Source organism: Hoplias malabaricus, chromosome 2, assembly GCF_029633855.1.
Source record: "Hoplias malabaricus isolate fHopMal1 chromosome 2, fHopMal1.hap1, whole genome shotgun sequence".
In the NCBI taxonomy this organism is placed as follows: domain Eukaryota; kingdom Metazoa; phylum Chordata; class Actinopteri; order Characiformes; family Erythrinidae; genus Hoplias; species Hoplias malabaricus.
In genome coordinates, this window is record NC_089801.1 from 77,031,834 (window position 1) to 77,053,816 (window position 21,983).

Consider the following 21,983-nt stretch of genomic DNA (forward strand, 5'->3'; position numbering starts at 1 on the left):
TCTCCCTGTGTCTGCGTGGGTTTCCTCCGGGTGACTGTCTGTGAGGAGTGTGGTGTGTTCTCCCTGTGTCTACGTGGGTTTCCTCCAGGTGACTGACTGTGAGGAGTGTGGTGTGTTCTCCCTGTGTCTGCGTGGGTTTCCTCCGGGTGACTGTTTGTGAGGAGTGTGGTGTGTTCTCCCTGTGTCTGCGTGGGTTTCCTCCGGGTGACTGTCTGTGAGGAGTGTGGTGTGTTCTCCCTGTGTCTGTGTGGGTTTCCTCCGGGTGACTGTCTGTGAGGAGTGTGGTGTGTTTTCCCTGTGTCTGCGTGGGTTTCCTCCGGGTGACTGTCTGTGAGGAGTGTGGTGTGTTCTCCCTGTGTCTGCGTGGGTTTCCTCCGGGTGACTGTCTGTGAAGAGTGTGGTGTGTTCTCCCTGTGTCTGCGTGGGTTTCCTCCGGGTGACTGTCTGTGAAGAGTGTGGTGTGTTCTCCCTGCGTCTGCGTGGGTTTCCTCCAGGTGACTGACTGTGAGGAGTGTGGTGTGTTCTCCCTGTGTCTGTGTGGGTTTCCTCCGGGTGCTCCGGTTTCCTCTCACGATCCAAAAATACGCTGGTAGGTGGATTGGCGACTCTGAAGTGTCCATAGGTGAGGTGAGTGAGTGTGTGTCGCCCCGTGAAGGACTTGCACCCCATCCAGGGTGTGATCCCGCCTTGCGCCTGAACTGGATAAGCGGTTACAGGCAATCAATGAATGAATGAATGTCAACTGGTTCCCGTGGTGGTTGCCATGGAAGCCAAAAAGGGGTACAAGTTGTGTGAGTTCTTGTGGGTGTGTGTGTGTCTGCTCAAAGACACCTACATGTTGAGGTGTGAGAACTCTGAACTCTGTTGTATACACTAATTGTAGTCCTGTCAATTCATTTCCAATAACTGGCATATGTTTGTCCTGGAACGCCATGAGAACACATGATTTCAGATTTAGTTCAAATACCGTGTGTGAACAAAGTCATGGAATCTCATGACAAACAAATGAAAGGTACTACACTTTTTAAAAAGGACATTTTTAAATCGGTCAGATTTGACCAGAACCCAACAGGAGGGTTACTTTACAGCTGTTGGTGGCCTATTCCACCTTAAATTACCACCTTAAGTCAGCGTTACCCTCCTATGGCGCAGAAATAGAGCAACATCCTCATCCCTTTTCATGCCTTTCAATGATCTGAGGCCTCTCCACTGTCCAAACTCTTCCAGATGCTGTTTCTCAGGGTGCTTGCACTTCTTTAAGTAAAATACTATATTGAAAAACGCAGATTTGAAACACAACGGTTCCTGCTTGAAGCCAGAAGTTAGTAATATCTTTGAACAGTAAGACCATGCACTTCTAACCCATAAGAATACTGTAGAGGAAGGTGATAATACCTTTCCTTTCCATTTGACATGTATGCACTTCACTTTTTGTGAGCTGTGGGTCACTTCCTCTGAGGATTGAGTCGTCTGAAACAATGGGCGTGTGTCTAAGCTTCCAGTTAAGCCGTAAGATGTCTGAAGACGCTCAGCAGGCATTTTTTTTTGCATGATTATATAATCCACAGAGGCTCACAGTGTGGAAACAGATATTCAGCCGAGCACACACAGCTTATTTCATCTAAATAGAAAAGCCTGTAAAAAAGAGACGTTTGGAGCAGCTGTACATCACCTAATATCACCGTGCTCAGTGCCACACGCTGGCTGAAGGCTGAAGGGGTATAAAGCCCTGCAGTGAGATGAAGCCTTTTTGGAAAGAGTTGGAGTGGTGTTTGTAATTCAGAATAAATTCCATGACCTCTAAAATGACCTCATCAACGCTCACAAGGCTGTAATCAAATACTCAGAGTACTGTTCCAACAGCTGCAACTGCAGCAAAATGAGAACAGTCTGCGTACCCTTCAAGAGCCGGTGTCCATGAGCCCTTCTCCACGTTGACATTTACAGTGTATGGGCTTTGTTCTCTGAACATTGGTGTCTTACTGACCCCTGGTGGTGGAGTTTCCACCATCTGTCCACTGCGTGTTCTGGACATTTCCAAGACTGAGAAGGTCACTTTGAAACTCAGTAAAACAGTAATCACCATTAGAGTCTAAAGGATTATATAATCTCACTAATGTATTCGGAATAATCCCCATTTTCTCGGAGTCTTCATCATGTTGCCGTAGAAATGATTTAGTGTTTTAAGTCACAGGTCTTGACTCCTAAAGTATTTTATCTGCAACTGTAAACACCGCCCACCCTCCCCCGGCCCCGGCAAAACGTCAGTATAAACACTGCTGTGGTTTGTGCCGTGTTTTAAAGTGCCTTTGTTTTTTCCTCTCTATTTCACATAGTTTTTTTAATAGGGGACACTACAAATAATTTTTTTTTTCAAATTTAAAAGATGGTTTATTTTTAACCTGTAATATTACTATTACTGTATGGGAGGAATCAAAAACACAAGGACACGACAAAGTTTAAAGGTGCAATATATAAGATCTAGTGGCATCTAGTGGTGAGGTTGCAGATTACAACCAAATGTATACCCCTCCCTCACCCCTCCCTCTCAAGAGCAAAGTCTTCCATGTGTTCGTTATGGGCTACTGTAGAAACATACCGGCACAACATGGCTGCCTCTGTTGGAAGGAGAGACCCTCTCCGTACGTAGTGGTGAAGGGCTAATATTTAGTTAACAAAAAACATAAGTATTTGGATAAATAGGTGATTATGCACTATTAAAACATGCTTTTCTGTACTGTAGGTGATTACTGTTGATAGAGCCCCCATAAATATTACACACTGCTTCTTTAATGGATATTTATTGGGCTTTATTCTTGTTCTCTATGTTCTCTGTTTTCTCAGTCGGTCCACTGTGTTTTTAGCACATGTTCAGGACTGAGAAGTGACATTTTCTCATACTTGTTCGAATGCTGTGTTTTCACCCGCTGTACGGTGGCCCAGAAAGTCAAAACACAACAGCATTAAGGCAGCAAACAAATGACAAAAACCCAACAATATTGGCTTTCTAAAGGACGTTGAGCTTGGCTCTATGGGCCACATGGTTACACCCCCCCCACCCCCAATACACACACACATATCCTATAGGAGCAGCAGTGTGTGATATCAGCTCTGTGTGAGTGTGTGATTATGATTATTAATGAAAGCAAGGTTTAACCTCTAATAGAGTTTTAATGGCTTTCTGACCTCCTCATGTCTCTTTTCATATTTTACTCTCTACTCATTTGTCTTTCTCTTTTTTCTCATAATTCCTTTATTTTCTTTGTAATTAATGTTTTTGTTTTTTGTCATTCTTCCTACTCCAGGCCACCGTACAGATAGCAACCCGTTACTTCTCTCCATTTAAATAACTCAGACCACATTTTCCCATTTGTTCTGCTCAGCGTCCAGAAGTGATTAAAGTAGCCATAAGCTTGAGAACACATACAGATACTAAAGTACCTAAAAGCACTAGATCTTCTTAAAGGACACTAGGTAAGATTTATTATTATTTATTTATTTTTTGTTTGTGGTCTCCCCCTACAGTTGCAGAGTGTAATTCACTTTCACAGCATTGAAATCCTGAAATCAAGTGGGAGGGGGACGGAGGGGGGCTGTGCCTCCCTCCCCTATTCCAACCGTTACACAGTGCAGTGTCTGCAGTGCTGAGCCTGTAATAGCAACAATACAGGCTCTGTTCTCTCTATTACAGATCAGTGGAGCATCACTATGACTCTGGAGCTGTAATTTTATGGTTTAAAAACTACTTAGTGTTGCTTTAATATGTTAAGATAATCCTTCACTCATACCACTCTCTGTTTATACACAGCTCAGTCTTTGTTTTCCAGAAGAGGGTGGGTTCCCATTTTGAGTCTCGCTTGGAGTCAAGGTTTATTCCACATGCCAGTGTCGCCTCGCTGGAGCTCACATGGAGCTAGGACCTGGAATTCTGAAATGTGGATGCTTTTAATACGCTAGCGTACTTCAGTAGAAACAAGAGGATTTGGGTTGTGAATTAAGAAAAGGCTGCTTTAGTGACACTGAAGGAAACGTACTCTACTGCCCAACAGTCATCAGCACCTCAGAAATCTAGATTTAAAAACGCTATTATTCTTAGCAGTAGTTTATTTGCTATTTAAAAAATAACACCAATATTTGAATAAAAACAATTAACATTATTACAGTAATTGTTGATACTGTGTGTGAATGTGCTGTTTTTCAGATCTCTCCTCTCAGTCCAGTCTTACTGCATCCAATACCTAGATTCACTGAGGTTAATTAATACTTCACTAGGTTAAATCAAGTGTGCTATTGATTTAGTAAATCCATACGATCAAGGAGAACAAATGGGAACGAACATTGCTAACAACACAGCTATTACTGTTTAATAAATAATACTTTTACTGTATTTCTGGTTTTGTATCTACTGTATTTATCGTTTTATACAAGCACCGCGCTTATTCATTCATTGTCTGTGAGCGTTTATCCAGTTCAGGGTCGCAGTGAGTCCGGAGCCTACCCGTAAACACGGTGCGCAAGGCAGGAACACACCCTGGAGGGGGCGCCAGTCCTTCTTAACAGTACGGTATTAGTAACTACTTGGTACCCACCTCTGATTAAGACCCCTGGTTTATATCACAACACTTTAAAGAAATGACCTGTGTTTCCATTAAACCACTCTAAATAACTCACATCTTAACCATGGCACTATGTTGAAATCCTTCTCTAAATTCTGCCATGTGTCCAGAAAAAAACTACCAGCGAAAGCAAGAAGGAGTTGAAAACCCTGAGAAGTCCCCTGGGTGTGGATGAAGAACGCTTGGTTGGAGATTTCACGCTTAAAAAGAGCTGAAAATGAAACAAACTCAGGGAAATGGAAGCGGAAGGAGCACTTTCCGACAGAGTCTTTATTTCGTTGGGGTTTGAGCTGAACATTTCCCTCCGTCTCTCAGCAGCTCTAATGCTAATACCCTTTTGTATAAGTGGAAAGTTCTACAAGTCTGTAGACTTATCATGCAGTAAGATTGAGGACACTATTCACTCTCTCCACCCCTCTCTCTCTCTCTTTCTCTCGGACATTCACACAAAACACACACAGAGAGATATAGCATTTTACAGTAAACATTGTTGAGATGCTTTCACTAGGACTCTCACTAGGAATGTATTTTCTGGCCAGTGGTCACACACACACACACATGCAGTCACTGGCTGCAGTGGCGAATGTTGACCTCACCTCCTTGTACACTGTTTGTACGAAAAACAAACAAACAAACAAAATATGCCCCGCCCATCCCCGCCCTCCGGCTGAATCATGCTGTCATTGGCTAACAACACTGGACTTCGCTGTCGCGCTCTGTTTCAGTTAGAGACTCAAGGGGCCAGAGGTGAACTCCAAATCATGAGGCTAAATGCGGAATGGAGTGTGAAATTCAGAAACCAATCCGACGCCTTGTGAACAGCTCAGAAATGGAGGTCAGGGTCATTTATTCGAGTCTACAAAATGGACTGACATATCACTCATTGGGGCTAACAGTTCGCCTTTTAAACACGGATTCTTGCAGGAGGCAAACTGTCTGATCAGCTGACATCGTAGCTGTACTCACCAGATCTCACCTGACCAAACTGCCGTTAAACATTACTTATTGCTGCCCTCGAAAAACAGCAGTCAGACGATTTGATCAGATTTGATGTGTCCTGTTATAATTGTTTGGCTCCGACCAAGAAATGGCAATGCGCCAAATCCAGATTCGGTTGGTTGGACTGTAGAAAATAACAGCAGTCGTCTTAAATAACACGGAGCGTTTGGCGTAATTTAGTCAGGTGGTCATGCACTAACCATGATAGGCCTAGTGGGGGCGATATTGCGATATTCACCAAGATTGTTTGAAGCTCCCAGAAACCTTCAATTAAGGTGGTGTAAATCGATATAGCTTAATTAGAGTGTGATTTTTGATTGTATGCAACACTAGGTAGTATTTTTACCTTAAGGTTACAGCTTTAAATCTTCAGCACTGCAGAAACTGCACTATGTAACTTATCCTCATCTCCCTCCCTCAACTCCACCTTTCAGGACAGTGCTGTGTAAAAGTGAATTATGAAGGGAGCCCAGGAGCAAAAATACAAAATCTTACCTAGTGTTGCTTTAAAGAGGTTAGAGGACTTTGGGGCACATTGTTGGGATTTTTTTATTTTATTATTTTTTGACAAATTTCACCTTAATTCAACACCAGAAGTGTAATAGGTTTTCTCCAGGTGTGTATCCTCTATACGAAGTCACATCTGGCCCCATGGAATCTATAATACAGCCAAAAAATTAAGCACAAATAAATCTCATAACAGAAATCAGCTTTTACAGAAAACAAAACGAAGAAATAAGAAAATAGTAATAAATGATGTAACGTAGACAATTCTGGACTGTGTTACAGCTGCAGTTCCATTGAGCTGATAGTTTATCGCTGTCGTTCTTACAAATGTATCACTGAATAAACAATCTTATCATTCTTTTTATAAATAATAATAAATAAATCCTCTGTATTTTAAACCTGGCATCTTGGCAATTCTGTATCTTGAGAATATCCGAGAATAAATAACAAATTACACAAAGAAATTCGTAAAGAGCAGGTTGTGACTGGCTGTATTTTTCTTCTGTTCTCTCGTAACTGCAAACTCAGAAAACATTTCAGGAAGCAACTAAACCAAAGCCTCAAAATATCTGCGTTTTCTGCAGATCCAGGCTACATTTATTTCCTTTTGCTGTTTGCAGTGCATCATTAAGGGATAAGTAATAGCCCCCCGTTCCATCTCTTTTAAATGATTACAATTAGGGGTGTAAATATCCATTATACAGTCAGTTTTAATTGTAATACTTCTTTGTATATGCTAAACCATAAAGAGAAAAAGACATATTTTTATTGTGTATAATGTCCCTGTCAAATCATTGTTATCAAATTCTGGTGATGTTTCAGTTGTTATGACGCATTCAACTGCCTCTTAAGGGTTCATTAGCGAATCCTTTATTCTGTGAGGTCAAGGATGTACACCCCTAATTATAAAACACTTAACTAACCCCCCTCGTTCTCCACTCTGTCTCCTCGTTGCCGGTGGTTTAAAAGGCTGGGGGAATCTGGTAGGCAGGTGGGCGTGTCTCCACCGTTTCGATGAGTGGTGGGCTCTGGTAGGTGTTGGTGACGGGGATGGTGGTCTGGCCGGTGATGTCGTTGGGGGGATACGGTTGTTTGGGCGTCTGTGCGGCCGCCGGGTCACTGACAAAGAGCGTCATGTCGGTTCCCAGAAGGAACTTCTGCACAGCGCATGCCGTCAGAGCCGCCTGGTCATTAATCAGATTAGTCACATTAACCACATTAGTCAGATTAATCAGTCAGGGTCTACAGCTAAAACTATTGCAGATTATTGTCATAGTTTTATCCCATCCCTGTTCCTCAATGCTCAGGGTCCCCACAGAGCAGGTATGATTTGGGTGGTGGATCATTCTCAGTGCTGCAGTGACACCAACATGGTGGTCATGTGTTAGTGTGTTGTTGTGCTGGTACAAGTGGATCAGACACAGCAGTGATCCTGGAAACTTTAAACCCTCAGTGTAACTGCTGGACAAACAATAGTCCACCAACCAAAAGCGTCCAGCCGACAGCGTCCTGCGTCCATTGATGAGGAACTGGAGGACGACCGACACAAACTGACTTAACATCTACAAGTTGGACCAACAAGGTATTGGACACTGAGTGGACACAGGGTTTAAAAACTCCAGCAGCACTGCTGTGTCTGATCCACTTACAACAGCACAACTCACACTAACACAACACCCACCACCACAGTGTCACTGCCGCAACTGAGATGCAGCACCCAAATCACGCTGCTCTGTGAGGGTCCTTTGAGGAACCTATCTAGATAGATAGATAGATAGACAGACAGACAGATAGATAGATAGATAGATAGATAGACACATACACACATGTACAAAATCAATAAAACATTCAGTTTGACCACAGCACACAACTAGATAACAGATTATAATACTTCTTAAAGCGATAGTTCATTGACTCCATTTGATGACATTTTTCAGTCGGCCAAGACCAGCAGATCTTGTAAGGAGCCGATTGGCTAAGTCTCACCATGCCACTGGAGGAGGAGAGAGCAGCCAATAAGCACCACCGGTGACAATGTGCCTCTTACTAATCGGGTAAACAGCTATTGTCCAGACTGTGCTCGTTGTTTGTGACGGTAGAAATGGAGCGTCTTAGAGATCAAACCGATTCACAAACAACAATCTCTTCTGAAAACAGTGGGTGTGTGTTATCTCATGGTATACTCATAGGTAGGCCTGTCACATTATTACATTATCGACATATCATACAATATATGGGCAGTTCTACAATATTTGCTGATCTAAATATTGCCCATTGTGTTTACTGACATCAGAATGTAACCACCTGCTCTGTTCTGTTCGCTGGTTTTCCCTGGTCACTCTGTCCTGGAGATGTGGGTTGTTTTAAATTTATATTATATTTATTTGGGACATAGCAACTTATTTTACATTGGAGTTCCACTGCCTGAATATGCTTCGGTTTTAAGTGCATTGCTCTTTAAAATGACATTATCATATCATAATATCATTGGGATAAAAAGGACTTGAAATGATAATAATAATATTTTTCGCAATTATTTTTGGGATGTTATATCGACCACTAAAAAAATGTCTGGTGCTACAGTCCTAATATAAGTTGTTTTTCACGGTAATGCTTAATGTCATATGTTTTAACCAACACACTCTCCTATCTCATACACATGAATATATACGTTTTTGCAAGTTCTACATTCCGTTTAAATTTACACGTCCCGAAACATCCACTAGGGGCACTGTACAGGGAAGACTCCAAAAAGGGTAGGCCCTGGAGAGGTCTTCGAGGGCGTTCAAACACCACAATTATTTTAATTGACTTGGTTTTGGAAAGGACTCCCAAACAGAATTTGTTGAGTCAGTGGGGTGTTTTGTTATTAATTTTTGGATGAAAGTGGAGGTAGACCCTAAACCTAGCCCCATTAGTGTACGTCTAAAATTCTGAGTTCACATTAAAAACGTTACACCAGTTAAAACCTTTTAAATTTGTTTTAAATTGGTCTAAAGTTGTCACCAGATTATTTTTATGCACTTTAAAAATGCATAACTATACCGAAAAAATATATATTTTATATGCCCCATGTGCGTACGTTTAAATTTGCGTCCACCTTAGGATAAATAAATTGAGCCAAAGTAAACCTTACAATTTCTATTTCAGTTTTCTAAAAGGTGAATTTACACACTTCAAAAACGAATAATGTGTAAATATTCTTCCTAAATTTTATAAGTGCAATTCACGTCCACATTAAAATTCCAGCTTAAGTAAGTTCAACCATTATTAAACCTTAACAAACCGCTTTACAGCTGTCTACATATTTTTTTTTTTATAATTTTCATTCGGATTATTTTGTTATACACTTAAAAATTAATTAGGAAAGACAATAAGTTCTGCTATGATAGTGTCATTCTGATCCATTCACATTTAGTTCACTGCTCAGGTGGTGAAACTCTTGGTGAAATAATGAAGCCCCACTTAACACAGTCTTGTGACTTTTGCCTTTTGTTTTTCATCACTACCTGCTTGATTCCCATTACAGTCCCCACCACAATTATTGGCACCTCTAATGAAGATGAGTAAAAAATAAAAATTGCTGTAATCTCACACTAAACAATTGGTGAAGTCCAAGCTTTAGTTGAAGTGAATTCAGTCTGAGAGGGAAAACAATGTCCCTATTAAAGATATCATTATTTTTTACCAAAACCACATGTGCCATTCTTATTGTCTCTGCATATAATAACTTGCCCAACCTTCATTTGTCCAGAAAACAGTGCTTAGTCTTCACCTGTACCATCTTATTAGAATTCAGAGCAGGGAGTTTGAGCCCATTCCTCTTTACAGAATCTAATCAGATCGTTCAGGGTCCTAGGTCCTTTCGAATGCACTGTCCTCTTTATCTCAGCCCACAGCTTTACTGTAGGGTGTAGACTGGGCCACTGAAAAGGCAGAAGCTTGATTCTGTGTTCAGTAAACCAATTTTGTGTTGTCCTGATGTTACCTGTGATTATGTTAAAAATAATTGTTTCTAGATGTGGGACTTATTTCCTTGAGAATTAAAGAGGACATCTACGATTGTGATTATGTTCAGAAGCTTTTTTTTACCTATTTCCTGTCACCGGGGCTTCGTAACACATCAGACTGAATTTGAGCATTCAAACAGACTGGAGAGCAGCAAATGGTGAGGAAACAAAAAATGTGGGTTTTTTTAAGTTTATTTTTCTTTAACAATTATTCATTGTCTGTAACCGCTTATACAGTTCAGGGTCGTGGTGGGTCCAGAGCCTATCCAGAATCACTGGGTGCAAGGTGAGAACACACCCAAGAAGGGGGCGCCAGTCACAGGGCAACACACACTCATACTTTCACACCTATGGACACATTTGAGTCGCCAATCCACCTACCAATGTGTGTTTTTGGAAAATGGGAGGAAACCAGAGCACCTGGAGGAAACCTGACACATGGAGAACACACCACACTCCTCACAAACAGTCACCCGGATGAAACCCACGCAGACGCAGGGAGAACACACCACACTCCTCACAGACAGTCACCCAGAGGAAACCCACGCAGACACAGGGAGAACACACCACACTCCTCACAGACAGTCACCCGGAGGAAACCCACGCAGACACAGGGAGAACACACCACACTCCTCACAGACAGTCACCCGGAGGAAACCCACGCAGACACAGGGAGAACACACCACACTCCTCACAGACAGTCACCCGGATGAAACCCACGCAGACACAGGGAGAACCCACCACACTCCTCACAGACAGTCACCCGGAGGAAACCCACGCAGACACAGGGAGAACACACCACACTCCTCACAGACAGTCACCCGGATGAAACCCACGCAGACACAGGGAGAACCCACCACACTCCTCACAGACAGTCACCCGGATGAAACCCACGCAGACACAGGGAGAACACACCACACTCCTCACAGACAGTCACCCGGAGGAAACCCACGCAGACACAGGGAGAACACACCACACTCCTCACAGACAGTCACCCGGATGAAACCCACGCAGACACAGGGAGAACCCACCACACTCCTCACAGACAGTCACCCGGAGGAAACCCACGCAGACACAGGGAGAACACACCACACTCCTCACAGACAGTCACCCGGAGGAAACCCACGCAGACACAGGGAGAACACACCACACTCCTCACAGACAGTGTGGTGTGTTCTCCCTGTGTCTGCGTGGGTTTCCTCTGGGTGCTCAGGTTTCCTCCCACAGTCCAAAAACACACGTTGGTAGGTGGATTGGCGACTCAAAAGTGTCCGTAGGTGTGAGTGTGTGTGTGTCTGTGTTGCCCTGTGAAGGACTGGCGCCCCCTCCAGGGTGTATTCCCACCTTGCGCCCAATGATTCCAGGTAGGCTCTGGACCCACCACGACCCTGAATTGGATAAGGCTTACAGACAATGAATGAATGAATGAATTTTGTCATTTTTTTCTATGTGAAATTAAACTAACTCAACTTAAGTGTAAATCTTTACACCATTTTTTACTCATTTTACCAGGGTGCCCATAATTGTGGAGGGTTATTATATGTATGATATGAGGTTAATGCAGATAATAAACACATATGCCTTGCCACAGTTGTAAAGTGGACTTTTTTCTGTTATTAACCATATTTGGGCATAAAGAGATAAATGTCATTTTATAATTTTGCTGCACTACTGCTTTAAGAGATTCATGAGTAGAGTCTGGGATGAACATGGAGTCATTCATCACAGCTGCAGGGTTCGTCAGTTTGTCTTCACACAACTCTTTGGTATTATTTACTGCTGCAGTCCACTGCTACTGAAATAAACGAGTGCAGTGTATTGCAATGTGTATTAATAGTGTTCAGTAAACAGTTAATGCACTACTGTAGTGCATACTGCACATGAGAAGAAGTTAGTAGGGCGTTAAGTAGATTACACTGAGCTGGAATCTACACTAGAGAGAGAGTAGGAGGCGGTACGGACAGCAGTCTTTGTTTGTCCTCCATAAAGGCGATGTTCTTAAATTTGTGAATAGTTAATAGGCAAAGGTAACCCTGAAACACAGACACCGAGGGTCAAATATTGTAAAACTGTGTGTGTGTGTGTGTTTGTGTGTGTGTGTGCGCGTGTATTACCCAGGTAAGAATAGAGAAGAATGAGAATGCGATGGCGGCTCGTGCTGCGTCTGTGGCCTGCTCCAGGGGCAGCTCTTTGGGGGAGGTGCGGCTCCACTGATTGGCCAGAAAACAGAACGCTACAAACCAGAGAAAGGTCCAGAACCCTGCGGGGAAAAGGCAGGAAAAGAAAATACGAGAAAATAATTTTGTGAGTGTCTGAAACTGTGGGTTGTGTGGGCGGATGTGTTTTTGATATTGATTTACCACACAGCAGCATTGTAAATTCCGGTAGGGAGTGTATGCTTAAATATTTAATGTTGCTAGTGCAGCCCAAAAGGAAATGCAGTGGTTTAAAGGAAACGTACATAATACAACCTTAAAATTACAGCTTCAGAATCATTGTGATGCTCCACTGAGCTGTAATAGGGGAAGCCTCTGTCGTTGCTACTCCAGGGTCAGCACTGCAGAAACTGCGCTATGTAACTGTTGGAGGAGGGTAGGAAACAAACCTCCCCTCCCCCTTTACCTCAGTGCATTACTGTTAAAATTGAATTACATTCTGCAGCAGAAGGGGGAGCCCACAGCACAAATATCAATATTTCCCCATCATTCAGTGACCCAGCACTTTGATATTGGCCTGTTATCAAGATTATCACAAAAAACGCACTGTAATATGCTCACAATTTATGTCTCTTCCCTCCTATTTAAAGCCAATATATATGTCTCAGAGCTCTGATTTCAGAACTGCGGTGTGTAGAGAGTGGGAGAGTGGGACGTAGCTGTCTTCAGGAGAAACCTGCAGTAACATTCCTACCCTTCTTCTGTATTAGTTTTGTTTCACCGCTCCACCCCTTGCCACTCTGTTGCTCTGCTCTTTGTCATATCTTGCGTCTGAGCATGGTTCTGTTGCCATGGTTTCAGTTTGATGCTAGGTGTTTGTGTACATATCCACCATGACTTCGTCTCCCACCTTGGCTTTTTTTTTACAGTCACAGTGCCCTGGTGTTTAGCTTTTGTTTCTTAGTCCTGTCATATCTTATTTCTTTGTTTGCTCCTCTTCGTTTCCTCTTTTGTGTTGAACACTGTATGGTTTCTCCCTTCATTCTTACATCTTTACACTTGCCGCCATCTTGAAGGGCCTTCCGCTTCTTAAAAGAAAAGAGTGAAATCCTGAATTCAGGCACTCAGTGCTCGCATTGTCTGACGAAGCCAGGTTCAGTTGATTTTCATTAAAGGATATTTGTTTTGACTAAAGGGGGCACACGTTTTCACAATTAAACAAAGCTGTGGGCTCTTAATGAGACGCCTGTGACATGCCTGTGTCAAAATACCACAAGGTTTAAGCACAACAGCCCCGTTCTGAGAATGAGCCACATACAGCACACCCCCAAGTACACTGCAGCAAGAAGCGAGACACACAGAAACAATGGTTTTTCATTGTTTGAACTCTTCAGATTTGCAGTTCTCTCGTTTCTCTGTTCTTGTTTACGTTTTCCCCATTTCTTCCCTATGGTCATTTCCTGTTTGACGAACTTTAACCTCATCGTGAACGCGATTCCCGGAATTGGGATTGGAGATGCTCAGGTGAGGGAAGGTATAAACCATCATGATCCTGCACTTGACATGTGCAGTGGTTCAGTATCAGAACGATGAGTTTTCACATTTAGGCAGCTCACAGAAAACTGACTGGGACTTGTTTCACATTTTGCAGGTTGAAAGGCTCTTCAGATACCAGCTGGGTTAACTTAGCTAAGCAGTCTGCTCGGCTACAATGGAAAACACATTCGGTTTTCTAACATAACATTATGACCACCTCCTTGTTTCAGCACTCACTGTCCGTTCTCTCAGCTCCACGGTCCACACAGAAGCACTTCGTAGTTCTACAATTACAGACTGTAGTCCGTTTGCTGTTCTAGATAGTTTGTTGTCCCCTTTCACTCTAATCTCCAATGGTCAGGACCCCCACAGAGCAGGTGTGATTTAGGTGGTGGATCATTCTCAGAGCTGCAGTGACCCTGATGTGGTGGTGTGTTGTGATGGTACGATTGGATCAGACACAGCAGTGCTCCTGGAGTTTCTAAACTACTTAATGTTTCAAAAACATCCAGCCGACAGCATCCTGTGTCCACTGCTGAAGGATTAGAGGACTGTGTAGTAACAGGTGAGCTACTGTCTCTGACTTTACATCTACAAGGTGGTATAACAGTGGACAGTGGGTGGGTTCAGTGTTTGTGAGTATGCAAATCAAGAGGTAGTCATAACGTTATGGTGAATCAGTGTAGCTTCAGTTCTAGAATTTGTCTTAGGCTCATTTGACTACTAGACTCAGATATGGATCAACCAAATTTTGCCTGGCCTTTACAGACTATTACTGGCCTGTATTTGGGTCATTTGGGCTAAACCAGGCTACAAAGCTAAGAGCTATCGTTCATGTTTTCATGTATAACACAGAGTATGTATGAGGAAAGAAGGGCACATGGAACTGAGGATGTGTTGGTGGGAGAGTTACCTGAAAAGCCCATCTCCAGCAGCACAGCCCTCTTTCGATCCTTAACGTTGCTGATCTGAGGGAAGTAGACGTCCAGAGCCAGGAAAAGGATGCAGGCTAAAAACGCCAACACCCCGATAGTGATGGCGTAGTTGCAGGCATCTGCGTTTTTATTATAAACACAGTGCAGCCGCTCGCTGCCCATATTCACATAGCCCTCATTTATTATAGAGCCAAACACCACCATGGAGAAGATCTGAGGGGAGAGAGAGCACAAAAGCAACACATTAGCTTTTAGCACTGTTTAAATAATAATAACATTCATTTATTTAAAAGGAGAGAGAGAGCACAGCGCTGTTTATCTTTCTTTTAGCTCTTCCTCTCTGCTCTTTCTCTTTCGGCTCATTTATAAGGATGCGGAATGGCAGACATCAACCAGGACACACTCCTTTACACACCAGCCTTGAGTCATGCTCCAACTTAGCACGTGTGTGCAGAGTCATTTACACCACAGCCTCAGAATGTGACTCCGATATTTCACACTAATGCAAGACATTACACCTCACCAGCGACTTGAATAACACCCCTCCTCTGTCTTTTCCTGTCTTCTTTATTTCAGTTTTCAATTAATGTCAGTAAAATGTCTGTACCATGCTTTGGTCAAAACACCACAAGGATCAAATAGCACAGCCGTTGCCTTTATCTTGTCTAAATAATCCCGTTTGGAACGACTCCCAATGAGAATGAGTTTTCTGCAAACGTGAGGTTTAATTAATTGTACGTGCAGCTTTTAATGTAAAGTATTTTAATAAACTATTTAATGGTCAGTATTTATTAGTCCTCCTCTGTGTTTGTTTATATACTCCTCCCTAGTCATTGATTTCCCATTAGAGGTAATATATATTTCGCTTTTTTTTTTGTTTGGTGGTGGTAAAGAAGTGTTTTATATGTCCCTACCAATACTGAGGTCAGGTCTACGCCTGTGGTCTCAGACAAGGATCTTCAGACAACCCTGAATTACCCACTAAATCTAAATTAGAGGTAGCACAAAACCAGAGTCACTTGTTTTATCACATTTTTCAGATGTTGGCTAGGGTGTCCAGATCTGAGATGGTGAAAAAGAGGACACGTCTCCATGGGGGCTGACCAATTAAATGTTAACAGAGAATGTTATCGACCAATAACGGTAGCTCTACAGTCAGACCGTCCAATCAGAAGATTTTAGGCTACTTCACCACGCCCCCTTCTCACTCAAGTGAACCAATCGGAGTAGGGGAGGGCGGGACTAGTTTGTGAACGAAACGCTTCTCGAAGTTCTATGTAAGCTCCAGAAAAACAAAATCCCGGACGTTTGTGAAATTCCGCCCGGACATTTTTTTAAGTATAAAAAAGAGGACATGTCCGGGTAAAAGAGTACGTCTGGTCACACTAAAGTTGGCAGATCACAATACCCTACTGGGTCACAGTGTGTGGGTTGGTAGACTCCAGATCCCGAAGTTATACGGGAAAACATGAAATAAAGCAAAACACACTGGACCCAACATGACTGTTATAGTGTAACACCATGCACATTTCAAGTGAAGCGATGGATTTGATTTACCAATGACCGTCCTTGGGCAAGACTCCTAATGTTACATTTATTCATAGACGCCCAAGGAAGCTTTACAATCAACACTGCACAGAGCTCTATTCCATTCAACTTTCAATCCACACACAAACACGTGGGCAAAAAGTGGCAGCCAAACTTGCACAGTGTCCTCTCAGCCAAGAATAACTGTCCAATTGGAGGACTCCATTGGGCACTAGGTTCAATCCATGTCTGGGAATACACACATGCAGATTTCCTTTACTCACACCAGGACAGGACAGACCTAACCTCAATGAAATCGGTCACTAACTTTAGAGAGCACTTGGAGGATAGATATGTTGCAGATATATTCCTCCAGTCCATTAACTGATCATTTAAAAGTCATGTATTGCGTCCTCTTCGTGTAGTTTACTTGTCTTACCTTTTGTATAAGAATCTGAAATACTCTGAGTGTGGCACGTCCAGACATGGAGGACACCAGCACAGGGGGCAGTATATATTCACTGTGTTTTTCTTGTAGCCCTTCAGCACACTTTTAAAACAAAGTAAAACACAGAAAGTAAGGAGTGTATTATCGAGTCTGTGTGGCTGAATAAGAGACAGAAGAAGAGGCGATGGAGAGGCCTGTGCTATTTTAGGTGATGGCACTCCGTGAGCTGACGCATGCGTGTAGCCATGGCAACAGTCGCAGCTGCATTGGCTATTGGTGGATGGGATGCACCGTGCTGAAAGCCAGGACACGCTGAAAGAGGATGCACAGAAAGCCCTATAAGTCTGAACAATGCGAGTCTAAATCTTAACACAAGGCCATACATCCATGCCATGTTTTGGTGTAATAGTGTTGTATAGTTTTGGGTGATTTCAGTCTGTTTTAAAGGGGACATACTGTGAAAGAAATCCCTTCTTCAGTGCATGGGCACTGGACCTGAAGCCCACAAACTGGGAAACAAGACCAACCAGTTCATTTTTGTAGCATGGAAAGTCTGAAAACATGGGATAATATGAGCCATTCAGACGTCAAGTGCAGAGACTTTGAATTGCCCCACCCCCTATCAGAGTCCCTGTAATCACAGAGCTGGACCTGTGTTCATATGAAAGCACAAGGACGAGGTTAAACAGAGCAAAACTCACTCAACAAGTGCTGAGAAATAAGAGCACTGAGTAAAAACTGAGAAAACAACGGAGAAGAAAGAGAAATCAGAGAAAAAAACAGATCTTCGCTCCTCACTGCTGTGCACTCATGGTAGGGGTGAACAGTGAGTGGCTCAGAAACCAGTCACAATTCTGAACAGAGATATTTAAACAAGGGGAGATTGCTGCTGTGCTGTTTGATCCTTGTGATGTTTTGACCAAAGCATGACAGAGAGTTTTCATTAAGACCTCAGAACTGTGGTCACTTTTGGAAAAGGGGTAGAACATTTCCACTGTAAAGTGCATCCACTTGCTAAATGCTAAACACGCCCTTAGTCAAAAAGCAATTGATTGCTGCAATAATGTGATGCTCTGGAGCAGTTGCCCATCAACATAATGGCATTATGACCAATGCCAAGCATGGGAAAGAGGTATAAATCCCCCAGGTTTGGGCTGTGGTGAAGTGGAGCTGCATTCTCTGGAGTGAGCAAAATTAAGACTATGCCCTCTTCACTATATAGGTCTATAACAGCCATTTTGTTGTGGAAGTCTGTATTATTAGCTACAATTAACTGCAATTTGGCTACTAGGCACTACTCTCATTATGACAGTGTTCATTCACAATGTATTAATCACTTTCAGCTTCACTCCTTCATTCTTCTGTAAGCGCTTCATCCTGATCAGATGGTGGTGGGTCTGTAGCTCACCTGGAATCACAAGGTTTAAGACAGGAACCCGTCCTGAATAGGGCCAAGTGCTTCTCAAGGCACCACTCATTCACCCAGTCACCCAATGCCAATCCACCTACCAACATGTGTTTTTGGATTGTAGGAGGAATCCCATTCAGTCACAGGGAGAACACACCAGATGTACAAATGCACACAGAAATCGTGATGCTACCATGAAACCTGAGACAGACATTAATGTCGGCAGACGTCACACAATGAGAATTTGCTTAAATTATTCTCCTTAAATTGTTCTCCTAAAAAATATTTTCTTTAATCTTAACTCACAGTTTCTCACTTATTTTGCTAGCAGAGAAGTTTAATATCTAATACAGAAGTTTAGTCATATAAGAAGTTTAGACTAGGGGTGGGCGATACGGCCCTAAAATAGTATCACGATATTTCAGGGTGTTTTTGCGATAACGATATTCTTGGCGATACGAACAAAGCACTGAAAAATACTATTATTAGTGTTTTAATATTCATTTTAAGGACACACTAATGCAACAAATTAAATATTATATTAATATTAATTAAAATAAAATAAATGTGTTTAATATATATTAATAACATTAAATAGCTTTATTAATTACATTTTTAATTTTACTACAAATGTAACAGTTTCAAATATCCAAACATAAAGAACTGACAAAATAAATTAGTAAACGTTGTCTTATCTTGTAATCAACATTAATTTACCAAGATTCTGAAATGTAGCATAAAAATCTACCACACAACCAAAGTTCAGAAAAAGTAGTGTGTGCGTATAACAGTAAACGTTAATTATTCAGGAAGTAGCCTTAAAGCTTGGCAGTAAATAACAAAACAAATACAGAATAGTTGTGCTGAATCATCATGTAAACAAGTCACGATATCTCGATTATCGCGATATTGATTTTTGTTTATCGTTTAAATGGATATGACGATATTATCGCGAATGATACGATACGGCACGGCCCTACTCTAAACTCTGCTGTGATGTGGCCTGGTGGGACCAGTGTCCTCACTTTGTCATTTTCTGAGGGTCCTGACCACTGCTGGACAGGGTGAATCGGATTTCAATAAAGCACTGAGAGAAACAGATGGACTAAAGTCCCTAATTCTTGAACTACACAGTTCGTCTATGTGGGGAACCCATAAAATGAACGTAAACCAAGGCAGATTGGTTTTTTGGCAGATTGTACGGCATTTTGCCGTACAGATTTTTATTTCGCCTGAATCTGGTTCCTATTAATTATATCTCATTACATTTCCCAGCAGCACATTGATTAAACCTCCATTCGTCAGAGTTATAGATGTGGAGGTAACTTCCAAGACTAATCCGTTTAAAGTGGCTTCGTTTTAACTTGTCTTTATTCGGTATGCTGATTTATGAATGCGCAACTATTCTCCGCCTTTATCTCCAACCACCTCACAAGTTTACAGTGCAAGAAACTGTGGGCGTCTGAATCAGTGAATTTGCCTTCCAGGCAGATCAAATAAAAAACACCACACGGACATGAGGCAGACAGGTCAGTGGATCATCACAATCATTTTGAAGCTGTGATTACAATGTAAATATACTACCTAGTGTTACTTTAACAAGGTTAAAACTTCATAAGAAAGGAATCCAGATATAAACTTTACTACAGAAAAGCTAACATTGCTGATGCCTACCCCTCATCAAAATACTCAGTACAGCTTTGTTAACTGTGGTGGGAGTGGTAGATACCGTTTGTGTAGCTGCTGTTGTTACGTAATAGTCTTTAGTTTCATTCATTCGTTTTAGTGTGTGCTACTGGTTGCTTGTATCATGAAGCTTGCATTACGCAGCATTTTGGATCACCACAGCATGAGACAGCAGGAATTTGGAGCATCCGGTGCCCAGTGCTGTGGACCCACCACGACCCTGAACTGGATAAGCGCTTACAGACAATGAATTAAATAATTGTAAGGTATAAATACTATCTAGTGTTCCTTTACCACATCCATGACAATGAACACACACACACACCCTGAGCAGAGGGCAGCCATCACAGTGCCTGAGGGGCAGTTGTAGATGTAGTTGTGCCTAGCTCAAGCGCACCTCAGCTGTGGATGTTGAGGGAGGAGACAGAGCAGATCCTTCACTTCATGCACCCTCAAGTTTCCTGCCTGTTGAGATCTAAGCAGCAACCTTCCAGTCCCAAGCCCAAATCTGTAACCATTAGACCACATTTTTGTCCCGATGTGCCCTAACTATCCTGTAGTGTGTTGTATTCACTCTTATTATAATGTGGACAATAAATGGCAGTGTAGGTGTGATAATTGAGCACAGTGGGCATTAAATCAAGCCTGTAGGCGTTTATTCAGCAGCTTCGCAGCCACATGCTGTTATAAGAACTGAGTTGGGAGTGACGTGTTTGCTGTGAGGAGTCAGTCATATCTGCGTTGTGAACAGCTCAGTGCGCTCAGGAGAGTAAGGGAAGAAAATAATAATGGGCCCCCCACGCTGAAACACGTGGTATCCGCGTCATTTCCACGGCAACGCGTGACGTCATAGTGTGACCCGCGCCCACGGAGGCGTTTACGTAATATCAGCTGTTTAACTGACTGCACAGCCAGCCGCAAAAAAAAATTATAGATATGTGATTTTAATTAAAATAAGACTGTAATGTCAGCAAAATCTGTATATAATTAAAACAATATATTACAACATAGAGTATAATAACAACACTGCAGTCTCAATAAAAATAAATATCCTTCATAGAATATCACGTCATAGAAGTCTCTGCGTGTTTCTGTCGGTGTTAGTGCCCCTCTAATAGTCCGTAATGTTGTTCTGTGTTGTGCTGCTATCACAGTGTATTGATTTTAACAGGTGATCGATTTGTGTGACTGACTCTCGACGACTTGTAATGGTTACCTAACGGGTACATCCACAACGGGTGACCATTCGGACAGGTCCCATAAGACACGCCAAACCAACCAGTTCCAACGGTCGTTCTTTCTGTTTGAATATGAAAACAAACAAACACACAAACAAACGGTGTCCACCCAGCGGTGCTCTAAATCTCCGCCAGTGAACCCACCCCCTCCAAGAGCACATAAACACAGATGTGTGTGTGTGTGTCTCACCGCGGCGAGTCCGCTGAGGATGGTGTGCGGTTTCTTGGTGAAGCTCAGCGGGTCGAAAGCGGCCCCGGCTCGGCCCGCTCCGAACGAGCCCGGTCCGTTCATCTCCGCTTCTTTCTATGACCAGAGCGCGCGCACTGACGAGAGCGCGCAGGGATCCGAGATTGCAGGTTACACACAATGAGGCGAACTAGCGCAGTGACGGGAACGCGCACAGTGACGAGGGAAAAGGCAAGTGACGGGAACGCGCGCAGAGCCAGGAACGCACGAGGCGACGAGGGCGCGGGCACGAGTTAACTATGACGCGGCTGTGCGCGTGCACGCGGGAGACTGAATAGGAGCTGTGAGCGGTGTACGGAAACATGAATGGGATTAAGAGATTTTATTAAGGCGTTTGATATTGTTCTTTGGTGAACAGGGATGTGGGAAAAAAGCTTTAGAAACAGCCAGTTTTATATAAACATTAATGTCACCCTCTAAACGCTGCTAACGGCTTTCTCTTCCTCAAAAGAGTTAGTTCGTTATTAGCTAGTTCCCTTGCTAACATATCCTTCACACAGTTTCTCACAGTATTTTCCCACATTAACGACATGAAATGGCAAATTATCTCCCATTTAATGTCCGACTATAAATTTATAGTTTCACCACTTTTGATTATTTTAAACAAAATAATATCCACAATTTCAGGAAGAGGCGTCTTGTGTCCATAAAACAACCCAGTAAACAATTA

General features: G+C 42.6%; 1 protein-coding gene across 1 annotated transcript; it reads right to left on the reverse strand.

Moving 5' to 3' along the window:
- Window positions 1–2,968: 2,968 nt before the first annotated feature.
- syngr3b (synaptogyrin 3b) lies at window positions 2,969–21,507 on the reverse strand. The gene is made up of 4 exons (XM_066661673.1): window positions 21,257–21,507; window positions 14,738–14,972; window positions 12,247–12,392; window positions 2,969–7,306 (listed from the first exon to the last, which is right to left on the reverse strand). Exons 1-4 carry the CDS (start codon window positions 21,356–21,358, stop codon window positions 7,085–7,087), a joined length of 705 nt encoding a protein of 234 aa, XP_066517770.1. The 5' UTR covers window positions 21,359–21,507; the 3' UTR covers window positions 2,969–7,084.
- Between the last annotated feature and the right edge of the window lie 476 nt (window positions 21,508–21,983).

Excerpts from the sequence above, each read along its gene's own strand:
- syngr3b (XM_066661673.1), bottom strand. The coding sequence starts at position 21,358 with ATGAACGGACCGGGCTCGTTCGGAGCGGGCCGAGCCGGGGCCGCTTTC. Across the intron at positions 14,973-21,256 it reads TCCTCAGCGGACTCGCCGCG|ATCTTCTCCATGGTGGTGTT; the intron begins GTGAGACACACA and ends CTCTCCCCTCAG. Across the intron at positions 12,393-14,737 it reads GCTGGAGATGGGCTTTTCAG|GGTTCTGGACCTTTCTCTGG; the intron begins GTAACTCTCCCA and ends TTTTCCCCGCAG.